We start from the raw sequence: 13,463 nt of genomic DNA, 5'->3' as shown, positions 1-13,463 counted from the left end.
TGAAACAAATCACTATTTTGCCATTTCAAAGCAAAATAAATATTCAGATGTAGCTGTTAGCTATATCTCGTGGCCCTAGTACACTTACAGCAGGTCATCGTGTATGTGTGTGTGGTGTGTGAGTGTGCATGGTGAGTATGATTCTTGGCTTTGAAGCAGCATATAGATGAGGATTAAAGACAAAGCTGACACTTCTTCAGCTTCACACTGACTTCAACATGTACTGTTAAACAGAATCACAGTGAACAATCACAATATCAAAGCTATACCTGCACACATTCAGCCAGAGACAGAAAGCAGAATCAAAGTGACTCCTGAAGCCTCCCTCTCTCACTCACACCCACACACACACGCACACACACACACACACCAATATGGGTTAGAAAACAGGGGAAATGAGAAAGAAGAACAGTACTTAACCATTCATTTCCGTTCCAGATACATCTTAAGAGAGACAAAGTGATTTAAAGAGACCTGATAAACATAAATACATGATGGTGTCAAGAAGGTCAACAAGCAGAAAGATGGACAAAATAGAACAAAGATATTGAAAGAATTCAGACTTTGGCATTATTATTGTTTTTTACATGATCTCCTAAGGCCCACGGGACTTGTGTATGGTATTTTCAGAATCATTTCTTGTGAATTCTCATTTATTCTTCGTTTTGGTGTGAATAGCAGAGCAGTTTAAAGTGAAATTTGAATATTGAATATTTCTATAAACTTTTGAAAAACATATTTGAAAATTTGACCTCAGAGCACAGTCATCTCAAATTCGGCCCTCAAGTGCTCATTGTATCAACCAGTTCCTTGTTAACATTCCTTGTTTTCTTCCCTGAGGACTGATAAACTACCCTGTGATCCTTTACTCCTGGAATTTGTAAGATTAGAGCTTGCCAGATTGAGCAAGTGCTTTCCAGTTTTGTGTGCAATACTTACACATCAGACCTGTGGGTGGTTCATGCTGTTTGCGAATAAAATAGCTTAAATGTGGAACTAACTGCTTTTTGGTTATAATTATGCGAAATATTTAATTGCATTTGTTCAGTGACACATTGTAAAATTTGGATACTTTTTGATCTTATCATCAGTATGTAACCGTTAGCAATGTACAGCAGTGTACTACTGTAGCTATGACTAGCCAATGACAAGGTTGAAGGTGAAGGAAGCAAGAATAATACTTTATTTTGCCTTTTTTTTTTACATTTCATTTTGAGTACACATATCAGCCTTGCAGTCTGCGCTCCAACGTGTGGCACAGTTGAACTTCGGTTCGAGTACCAGCTTGTTGTCCTCTTTCCTCTCTAATCCAAGTAAATGTAAAAAAATAAAATAAATTTAAAAAGAGTGCCACACCAACTTGGACAGCCTTAGACGGCATTTCTGGCAAGTCCCAAGTTCAGTGGCAATGTAAGTTCAGTGGCAATGTCTTATGTATTTTGCTAGGTCAACAGGGAAAAGCTCCAGGTCAGAGATTTTGTAATTTGTGGACCTTGTCAGTACTTGATTGTGTGTGCTCTGCTATGCTAGCAAGCTGACAGATTTGAAGAATGCTGTATAATGTGATTGTGAACAGTGCAATAATTTTGATAGTTTAAAAGTAACGTGAACCTGACACTTTTAGAGCGGATTGAAACAGAAGCATCAGTCTGATGTTAAATCTGAGATTCAGGAGGTCAAATACAGACCAACCAGGGAAAAACTCACACACCAGACCTATTTTCAGAAAGTATTGATCCAATGATATTTCTGCTCTGAGTAAGATGGAGCTGGTGTGTGTGTGTTTCCGTTAAAAGGCTACGTAGGTTGCTAAGCAGCTGTCTTCATTTCAGCCGCACACTCACATCAACAACACACTCACATGTGTGTCCTCTCGCACTTGACACATTATGAGCTTTATTGGGATGCCAAGCTACAAGCTACGCATCATTTAAAGCTACCCTTAAGAAATAGTTAATAAATAATGAAATGTATCTAACTACATTAAAGATATGGTAACATTATATTTTAAATTATATCATTACTGGATATGATTCAGTACTAAGGATAAAAAAACAAAACAAATGATATTCGTTAGGGCATCAACCTTAGTATATTAATATGCATAAAATTACACTAAACTAATAAAACAAACAAAAAACAGCATAATTTAAATAAATGAGTTTAAATCATAGTGATGAACAGCAGTGCCATAACTAAATTAATTATTTTATTTTGCTAGAGAAAAGATGTAAATTCTAATTGAATCAGTCAATGTAATTTTTTAATTAAAAAATAATTAAATTATTATTTTTGGGGGGGGGGGGGGGTGATACAGCTCTTTCTTTATACTTTTACTATATTCAACACTAAAAATCATTCTCAAATATTCGATGAAACATTATCTATGTTAGCCGGCTGACATATTTAAATCAGCAGAATTTGTAAGAACAATGTGAATTCATGGCAAAATAAAATTTTAAAAGTTTGCAAGGCATAAAAACGTCTTGGTTACTAATGTAACCCCTATTCCCTCAAGGTGGGAACGGAGACGTTACGTTAGAACTGAAGAACCACTACTTTTAGGGATCAGGTGGTGAACCTGCAAGCGCTTCCCCTTGAGGGGGCAGACCCAGCCCTTTGCTCTGTCCTGTTCACACTTTGCACCTATACGTGGACCGAACACAGAGCTTCAGGACCCCAGAACAGCTCTATGTCTGTTATGGAGGCCAGCAGAAGGGAAAGGCTGTCTCCAAGCAGAGGTTGGTCCAGTGGTCTATCCAGTGGTCCATTGGCCACTGGACGGTGGACACCATAGTCTTTGCATATCAGGCCCAAGACCAGCCGTGCCCCCTTGGGGTGAGGGCTCACTCCACTCGGAGTGTTGCCTCCTCCTGGCCGTTGGCACACGGCGCCTCGCTTGCAGACATATGAAGAGCTGCGGACTGGGCGACAACTAACAAGTTTGAGAGGTTTTACAATCTCTGTGTAGAGCCACAAGTAGCGAGAAGCCTCCTAGGACAGGATACGTGTAGGGCAGAGTTCGCGATGCAAATCTCGCACGCCAATGTCCATTGGCTCGTTTAGTTTACACTCGAAGGCGTATGTATATGAACACAGCTCTGGCCCAATATAGTAGGTTATTGTTTCGTTAAATAAAGTGGTGCTATTTTGATGAGATGCCAGTGTATACAACAGAAAGCCGTGTTGCTGAGAAAGGAGTGTTGCTGTGACAACAATATGTTTGGCATTTGTGTGGGATTATTTCTTTTTGCCAACCTTACTTTTTTTTCACATTTCTTTTTGCCTTCTTATCCCTCCCCCCTCTGCTGTTTGTATATAAATAAACATTTACGAGCTTTAGCAGTCGCCCCTGTTTTTAACCTGCTTAAAAACAAAAAAACTTGGCTTATCTAGTCGAGCTCATCCTCTCTGCGTCTGTATCATAGTTCATGCCCATTCTAATCCAGATCTTACCCCAAAAAAAAGAGCTTGGAAGTGCTTTGTACATTTTGGGCGGATGTGTTAAAGTCTTGTCTCGATGCCCCGAGTCAGCAAGTGCACACGAAAACAAACACAAAATGCATAGCCGTCATTTCCTGCTTCTCAGTTCAGATGGAGTGTTTTTGGTTGCAGCGATAGATCTCCGAATCCTGAAGAAAAGTTTCTTTGCAAAGTTTGTTTGAAAATTTGCACACCTGCATCTGTGAACACGACATAATAGTAACAGCATCAGAAGAATCATGTCCATTCAAACTGAGTAGGCCAGTCTATGGTATAGGCATGTGCCTCCTCAAATTTTTGAATGCAACTTCCAAAGGAAAATAATATTTGGATCTTTTGATAATTAAGTTGCATGATTATTGTAGGTTAAAAAAGTATAAAACGCTGTGGCAGAAATCTGTTGTTGATTTTTTTTTTTTTTCACCTGTCACCCTAATAATGATTGAAACTCACATATCAGAATTGCTGTTTTCCATAAGAACATGCATGCAATCACTTTTGTGAGCTGTTTAGTTTATTGTAGTATATAAAAAGGGTTTATTTAAAAAAAATAAAAGTATGCACTAGATTGGGATTTGAATCCGTGTCTCTTTGCACACTAAACAAAAACCATACAACTAGACTTAATTACTTTTCTCGTCTTTGGCATCAAGTGAGCTAATATTGTCAGTGGTGCTCCTTGAAACAAAGTGCATGCCATCCCTATTTGTGCTTTTGCTGAGATTAATAAATGTAAACTAAAAATGAAAAATAAATAAATTACTGTTCAAACTGCTTATAAAAGAAATCGGCACGTGATATTTTACGGCCATGTGTTTTTATACCTCCGGTACCAGATAGTGAATGAATTATTATTATTTTTTTAAATCACAGTTTACAAGAATATTCAGCTTTCTGAGCCTCCATACGCCCCCTTGAGGAAAACCACTTCTGGTCCTAACCAGTGCAATGTCACACAGAACCCTACATGGTTTAGATGGTTTCTTTATCTCGTTGTATACTTCTGCCTCATGATGACATCAATCAGTAGGATTTAACATGTTTTGTATATGAGCATATCAAATAAACAGTGTTTCCAAACAAAAAAAACATGAACACACATAAAAAAAACTAAATGACAGACTTAACTGTTTTTTTTTCTTTTCTTCAGTAATCTGAAGGGTTCACTGAGGTAGATTAATGGGCATGTATATGCGCATGCTCTTTTTTCTTATGGCCTCAGGAATAAGCAATGATTTCATGTCCAATAAATATTACATGTGGAGCCTTTCCCGGTTCCCCTGGTGCACGCACACACATGTACACATATGCACACAGTCTGCCTTTGAAAAGCAGATTTGATCCACTGCAGACCGTGTTGAGCTTTTTGGCTTTAGAAAGTCATTAAACACAGACCTAACATGAACTGAGGTAAACCATAGATAGATAGATAGATAGATAGATAGATAGATAGATAGATAGATAGATAGATAGATAGATAGATAGATAGATAGATAGATAGATAGATAGATAGATAGATAGATAGATAGATAGATAGATAGATGGTTTGTTAGTAGGTTTAGTATTTAAGAAACATGTTGCTAACAAAACTCTAGAAATGGCTGTCTCTTTCTTTCTTTGTCCCTCTCTCTCTGTCATTCTCTGGGGGCATGTTCGTCTTCTTGCCTGCCCAGATGTCTTCAGCTATTTGTCAGCATTTCAACAGGTCCCCTCCTCCTCCCCATCCACCACTCTCACTCTTTTCTCCCTCTTTCCCTCTCTCTCTATCTCTCCCCAGTGAGGAATCGATCAGTGCTTTCAGGTCATTAACATGCATCTCTGTCACTCTATCTTCTCCCTGATCGGCCCTCAATGTCAGCAGAGAGTCGCTAGAAGAGAGGAGTGAAACAGAAAAACATTCCGATTCAGATGAAAGTGTGAAAGATAACAAGAGATAATGTAAGAACCCAAAAGAAGACAGTGAGTTTGAATTGAGAAAGAAATAAGGAATGAGTGATAAACATACACTCGTCTTGTCATGGATGTGTGTTTTTATCCCTCGCCAGAGGGTCGTCTGCATATGTGTATGTAATGAAAGGAAGCACAGCTGTGGTTGCAATCCTTAAATATAATTTGCTCTCTCTGCAGTCTAATAAAAACCAGTCAATCTGATTAACTCTGCTTATCAGTCTCTTTCTCCTCCTCACTGTTCTTTTATGAGGATCTAAACACCGTAAACTTGGTGATACAGTACTGTTTGATAGTTTTTGGGGAAACGTTTGGAATTATTGACTGTCTCTGTTAACCCTCTGTTGCACAGTAACCCTCTGTTGATGAGTACCAATCACATTTTCTTTACTTTGTAATGCATAAGAGAATAATAATAGGCGCAATAATGACTTATAATTAACGTTTGAAAACGTTTAAAGTTCTAAATGAAATGTGTTATGAGGCATTGTTTAAAGATCTTTGTTGCCTCGATGCAACATTGTGTCACAGTGGATATTAATCTAATGAAGAACGCCATGATTGTTAATCAAATGTTTTTAAATATCTACCTTTATAGTAGTTACTTAACATTTAATCAAATAAAGGCCATTTTCATTTGGTTTCTGTCATGTAGCTGATAGTTTTTTTATATTCATCATTGGCAAAGTCTTTGATTAATTTCTTTCCATTGTCACACAGTGTTGCCCCCAGGAGAAGGAGCCGCTAAATATTACATTTCAAAAATTGTTTTTTATAATAAACTCTCTAGCTTTATATAAATGGGTTCTATTTTATGCAACAAAAAAATTGAACTTTTATTTAAACATTGCCTGCAGTTAAAGGCAATTCTGCAAAAAGTATTGTGAAACTGTCCATACTGCACACCTGTACTGAGCAAGTGAATTATGCATCTCTCCATTACGTCTTAAGGGCACTGATTAAATTTCTGTGGAGGAAAAGTCAGTAGAATGCACTTTCCTTGAAGAAACCCTATCTTTCTACGCTCTGATTACTTTGTCTGATTACTAGCTCGCTGGATCGGCGCGTATGTGTGGTTACTTATTAGGCTGAAGCTGATTAATGAATTCAAATGAGTGATTCTACCACTTCAGTTCATCCTAGGCATTTTAGGTCAACCAAAGACAATAAGTTGATGAGCTTAATTGTGTGCGATGCGATCTCTATTTGAAGTTGGCAAAGACAGTTTGTAAGAGTGGCAATGAATCTTATGTGTATGTGTGTGACTGTGTGTTTTCTGGAAGCTTCTAGTGCCACAAGTATCCAGGCACAGCAGCTGGATTAGTGCAGGCCACAGAATTGATGCCAATCTCTTGGCAGAAATAGCCATTCATAGTGGCTGATGTTGGCACCACAAGTTCTCAACCCTCGTGCGCTAAGTGTATGCTAGAAAACTGGCAAGACAAATTATGCAGAAATATATTTTAGTAAAAAAATATACCGGTATATATATAATTTATAAAGCTTATCCAGTGTTGTGGAATAGCAACAAATACATATGTTAACCTGTCATTTATTGAAGCAGTATATTTTTTAAAGCTGCAGTCCGGCGTTTTTCCTCTTTGTCGCCATCTCTGTTTGAAATCTGCAATTGCAGTCATTCGCGGAATTATCAACTTAACGTGAGTTGTACTTCAACACCCTCGACACCTCACAGCGCGGAGGAACACAATGTTTGAGGAGACTGGGCTGTCAGTCACCGCGCCGATGTGGATCATAAACTGTGTGGATACTGTCATTCAGAATCACAGATTATTCTTTTTGGAAATATGACCAACATAAGAATTTTCACCGGAAAATGTCATCTGAACAAGTAAGAAACATCCACCTTTGTTCTGGTTCTGACATTGCAGTAAATCGCGCTGATTAAATATAACAATCGTTATCATATCAAATGTTACATAAATATTAAATTACAAATATGAACTGTTTGTTTTAATTCCTGTCTTTGGGGGTTGGTCTTGTGCTTCTGAAAGTTTGGTAAAAAAAAATTAAATGTTCATATAAAAAACTAATATTTTAATAAATACGCTGCCTCAATAAATGATGATGTTAGCATATTTTAAAATGTTGTTTTCATTTATTCAGAAATACTCTTGATAGGCTTCAGTGTGGCACTGGCAAATGCAACTCTCACATATCAAATAAAGCTTTATTGCCTTGATTTGTTCCGTATCACAATTATGATCAATTCACATTTATATATTAGACAGTTCAGGCAATGTCAATAGTATGACTCATGATTGACGGTGGATGAAATTATATTGAATTGTTATAATATAATATAAATTAATTATATTAAATTTCATGAGATGTTCAAACTTCATATTTCACACCTTGTGCAAAACTGTTGTGATAAATGTGAACATTTTGCAGTGTGTCAGGTAGGACAGATTCCCAGATTGACATTGTTTGTTACAACCTTCTTACCAACCAATCTTAGGCCAAACTTCATCAACACCCTAACCATAACCAACTACCTCTGGAGCGAGAGTCAAATGACTGGTTTGATAAAATGCTCAAAATGTACCTTCAAACCTCAAAACAAGAGCCAACAAGAATATCCTACTGGGTCTACACAGAGGGTTTGGTAAAATTACAATAAAACACAGATTGTTAAAAATAAACTGTTTTAGACTTTTATGACAGTGTACAATGAATCGCCAAGCTGACGTGAAGCATCAGAACTTTGATGCCATTATGAAGCTGCTTCTTTGGCTTATTAATGCATTAATGATTCATATGCACTCTTTTGAAGTGTGCTCAGTAAACGTAAGGAATCGATTTAAGACAGAGCTGTTTAAAACCTAACCTTTAAATAATTAATTTCGCTCAGTTTGTTGCATTTTAATCAAGAGGACCCTGACAGTGGTGGGAAGTGCAGACTATAGAAATGAGCTGAGGAAGTTTCAGTAAAACAACTTTTCCGACATGTTTGTGTCATGTCTTGATATTTTCGATTTGCGTTTTGGAAGACTAGTGCGATTTATGCGTGTACCTGCTTGTGCGCGCATGTCACGGCTTGTGAAAGAACGGGAAACTTTGTGTCGGTAAAAATATCCTAGAATAGCTATGTCTCTCTCTCTCTTTTCCTTCTGTCATCCATTTCAGGTTCACTCTCTCCTCTCATCCTGTCATTCCCCTCCCATCTCTCCTGCACTCTGGTTTGGCGTTGTTATCTTATGATGTCAGATTCCCAACATCCCAGATTCCCACATCAATATTAAATGTGTTGTCTCTCATTCTTTTATTTGCACTCTTCTCTCTCTCGCTCCTGCAACAGTATTCGTCCCATCTACCTTTCACTGTTGTCTTATATGTATTCTTTATATAAAGAGGAGAGAAGGGTAAGATGAGGTAAAGTTTGTTTGTCTCCTATACAAGGAAAACTTCGAGAGAGGAAAAGTATAGAGCTACTTTTTCCAGGCAACTGAGTCTATGACAGAAAGCCACAAACTAATGTATTTTTTTGTTTGTTTGTTTGTTTTGAATGTGATTCACTGACTGTTGTGTTGTGGGGCATTAAAATCCTCTTGGGAAGTTCATAGTTACAAGTTGGAAAGTCGTATTTACGGCGTCAGGTACGTTCAAGTCACTTTTGTTGGAGCAAGATGGCGGTGTACTTCTTAATTAACTACACAAAGATACAGAAAGGTTTCTCTACTTCTAAAATGAAGAACAAAGAATGTGCATCAGATGTGTTTTGCTTTTTTATGTTTTTAAATGATTTATGAAGCCCCTGCTAAATACATAAGCATTCTACCACATTTCTTACTGACACGCCCCCAACTCGTAAAGACCAGGGGCCACATTTATAACCGTTGCGTACACACAAAACGGGCCCTGAAAGAGGTGTACGCCACTTCCGACGAATAAGTTGTGATTTATGAAAACAAACTTGACGGGAATTTTTTTTAGTAAGGACACTTTTAGTAAGGATCCTACGCACAGTTTTATAAATGAGACCCCAGGGCTTAAAGGAAAATCCAGAGCTTCCCACTCGTATTTACGACATTGTGGTGGCGTTCATATATGTGTTAAACTCGTAAATATACGATCTTTCCGACTTGACTTAAACGCACCATTGCTCATGGTCAGTATAGGTAAGATAAGCTTAGGATGAACAGATCAGTTGAAATTTTCAAATAAAATAAAATTCCACATAAATTCTTTCTTATCTTTTACTTTTTAGTTGTAATCTATTTATTAATTACAATATAATTGTCATAATTTCCTATGTGCTTTCTTTTATTTTATTTACATTGTTATACCTTTATATTATTATAAAATAAACCACTCAGAGTTTGACACTGAGCATTTTTGTTACTTAAAGGATTAGTTTGGACTAAACTGCTCGATTTATATGGATTAGTTTTACGATCTCTTTATGAACCTTTTGAAGCGTCAAATTGGTAGTTGCGTCAATGGAGGGACAGAAATCTCTTTGATTCATTTAAAATATCTTCATTTGTGTTTGAAGATGAATGAAAGTCTTACGGTCATGAGGGTGAGTGATGACAAGTTTTTCATTTTTGGGTTAACATATACTCATAATTTATGATGAAAACCTAATCAACCACATACAATACCACTGCAAATACCAAAAGTCAAAAATCTTTTAAAATCCGAACATTATAAAAAAAATTGTTTCAATGAAAACATAACTGGACTAAAATCTTTGCCAGAATAAAAAAAAACACTCCTTTATGTTGTTCTAATAATTACAAATGTCATTAACAGAGCCATTATTGTAATAAATTGGTTTTAATTAAAATATATTGCTGGAACCAATCAAAAGTCATTAAATGTAAAGATTTGAAATTTTTTTTTTAATAATAGCCCTTTTGCCATGTGTTTGACACTGATGGACACTTCCTGTTTATATTATCACATGACAAAAACATGTGAAGTTACCTGGATACAAGAGGTGGGCTAATGTACTCACAGGTTCATCTTTCCCTCTCTCCCTTCCCCTTTTTCCTGCATGCTGAGCCATAAGCCATCAAACATGAGGCCGTATCTCCCGTAAGACACATAACACACTCCACTCATTATTCAGAAAGGCATCTCATCAAAAGCCTCAGTTTTAGTAATATCACATTACGACATGAACATTGAATTAGATGACAGTTGCTTGTGAGGCCAGATCATTTTAAATTAATGAGCGCTCGATCAAAATGCCACTTTATTAGGTTAAAATGCAAAACGCACATAGACTGGTGCACCCTCACGTGGTTGAGCTGATTCGATTACCAAGATGCGAGTACCTGAGCAGATTTTTTTGCAGTTGTTTAGTTGAATGTAAATAGAATTAATTACCAAAATGTCATCAGGGATAACTGCCACGCTCTCACTGGAGGATAAAATCAAATATATTACACCTGTCTCCTGGGTCCCGTCTGTGTGTGTCTGCCTGTGTGCAGGAGTGTGTGTCAGCATATCTTCCCGAGCTCTGTGAGTAATGACTTGATGACACCGTCTAAGTCAGCCAACACGCCCCTTCCTGCCTTCTGCGATATTACCATATATCCTACAAAACAGTGACACACACGCTCACACTCGCTGTCAGTTGTCAGACAGATATTGATTGTATTTGCATGGTGTCTTAGGCTAGAAATATATGAGACTGTTTTATTGGAACTGCTGCAATGAGGCACCTGCCAAACCCAAATGCCATTACTCATCCTTGAAAGATCGATCACATCCTTAGACGCATATACAGAGACCACGCGCACATATACTACTTCATAATGTTAATGCAAAATAGTTCAATATTGTGATGTGTATTATTGTTGATTGACATATGGACAAATCTAATGTTTGACATTTTTACTTTTTCAGGCTCTTCTGGAAACACAGAACACGTTGAGGTCTTATGTCTCCAACTTCACCTTTAACCTGGGATTTTCTGGGAAATTCTTCCATACAGGTAACTGTGTAGCCGTGTCGGTGTTAAAACATAAAGGGGAAAAACTAATATAACACGCATGATTAGTTCTGTAATATTCTGATTGGCATGGTAACAGAACTCTGCCATAGCAACATTGAAGTTTCTCTAGTTCATCATCATGTTGGAGATTATGTTTATTTGTGAACTGTGAATGCTTGTGTTTGTGTGGATAACTAAATAATTAAAGTTTTTATTGTTGTTGCTGAATACCTTTGCAAATTGTAGCTTATTCTGGCCAAGACCCACCTATTTTTTTTGTAAATATGTCTATATGTCTCTTTTTTTTAGGTTTATTTTTCATTTTTAATATATTTAGTTTATTTTAGTACTTACTTATTATACATTACACATGTATTACTTCCTGTGTCCTTATAAAACAAATGGCTTAAAAAAAACATACTAAACTGTGTTTTTTTTATTCAATGAAGAGTCCACGTAAACCACATATACAAGTGTTTGTGTGTGTGTGTGTGTGTGTGTGTGTGTGTGTGTGTGTGTTATTGAAGAGTATGCTTGAGATGAATGTATGCATGATAATGTGGGAAGAAAACTAACAAAAAAAACTACGAAAAATCAAGGTAAAAAGGCATAATTTCCAGTCAAATCTAATTTTGTCAGATTATGTAAAATATTTCATTGCATTTAGAACACATGCTAGCTATGAAATTCACTTTAGCAAAACAAAGGAGTCATCCATTTTATTCTAAAATGATATTTTCATCACTTTTCATTTTTCACCACAGAATGCTATTAAACAAAACAAATATTTGGGCTGTGGTAGAAATGACGATCAGTCCTCCATGATGCCATTAGACACTGTCAATATAGAAACTAAGAGTTTTAGGAATTTAGGAATGTTTATTTTCTAAAAGTCCACAGCTCCAAAAGAAATACCCAATATGCTAATGAGCTAATGTTTGTTTGTGTAGGTACGCAGGAGGAAGATGATGGAGATGATCTGTTGTTGAAATATGTTGATGAGTTCTGGTGGTTTCCTCATATGTGGAGTCATATGCAGCCTCATCTCTTCCATAATGAATCCTCTCTGATGGAACAAATGATCCTGAACAAAGACTTCGCTTTGGTGAGAAAAAACTACACTTTTTTCTTGCCCTTACACAATCACTGATCAAAACCATCATCCAGGTATTATCATATCCAGTGAAAAATACTCATTCGCCTAAGGAACCATTAGCCCGACAGCGAGTCATGTGTCATTTACTGAGAGAAAATGAACACTAATTATGCATGTTTTACAGGTGCTTTGAGACTTCAGTTGTTCCTCAAATAGAGAAGTGCCTCTTATGATTTTGACAAAATCATTGAAACCTACACATAAACGGGGAAGAGTGTGAGCGTGTGTGTGTGCTCTCACTTAGTTATCTCTCAGTAACACTCCTGCATTTATTTGCCCCCCTTTTTCTGTGAACCAGCACTCTCATGCCACACTCAAAGACACTTTTCCAGCAGAATGTAATACTTTGACACATATATTTACTCTTCATGTATTACAGAGTGACACGCATACTGTAAATGGATGCGAGCAACCCAGTGCAAATCCGGCTCATTCCATCTCCTGATCCCTTCTACTCTTCTGCTCCTTATCTTTCCCTGTATGCCTTTCCCTGTCTATAAAACAGGCCAGATATATGTCCTAATATATAAATATATATATATATATATATATATATATATATATATATATAAATGAGAAATGCCCTATAAGACATGACAGAAACATTCAGATTTCTAAGTGAATTTCAAAGAAAAAGAATCTAGCTGTAAGCTGGCACACTAAGGGGTGATCATTGGCATTCCTCATTATCACACAGCCTGTTTTATTTAGTTATGAGCTGTTTGGAAGCCAAACACTGCAGCTGAACCGTTAGAGAGGGTATCTTCATGATCCAGTGAACAAGTAAACTGGCGTGCAAGTAAACTATCCATCCATTGTGCTGTGCAGTGCCACTCATGCACATTTGATGCAATTTGGTCAGTTCTTTTTTATTTCTTTTTTGCTCTCAGAAGTACACTTTGTATGTTA

The 13,463-nt window shown here is 36.9% G+C and overlaps 1 protein-coding gene across 1 annotated transcript in view; it reads left to right on the top strand.

The window, feature by feature from the left end:
• The window catches only part of ndst3 (N-deacetylase/N-sulfotransferase (heparan glucosaminyl) 3), a 66,609-nt gene that overhangs the window by 9,034 nt on the left and 44,112 nt on the right, over positions 1–13,463 (top strand). Inside the window, exons 3-4 of the mRNA XM_056256895.1 lie at positions 11,311–11,398; positions 12,349–12,503. Of these exons, the coding sequence (XP_056112870.1) occupies positions 11,311–11,398; positions 12,349–12,503 (243 nt within the window). The remainder of the gene's footprint in view (positions 1–11,310; positions 11,399–12,348; positions 12,504–13,463) is intronic.

The sequence above is a fragment of the Rhinichthys klamathensis genome, unplaced genomic scaffold, assembly GCF_029890125.1.
Source record: "Rhinichthys klamathensis goyatoka isolate OS25496 unplaced genomic scaffold, OSU_Roscu_1.1 h1tg000133l_1, whole genome shotgun sequence".
NCBI lineage: Eukaryota > Metazoa > Chordata > Actinopteri > Cypriniformes > Leuciscidae > Rhinichthys > Rhinichthys klamathensis.
The sequence above is the reverse complement of the archived record's forward strand: the minus strand, read 5'-3'. Positions and strand labels throughout refer to the sequence as shown.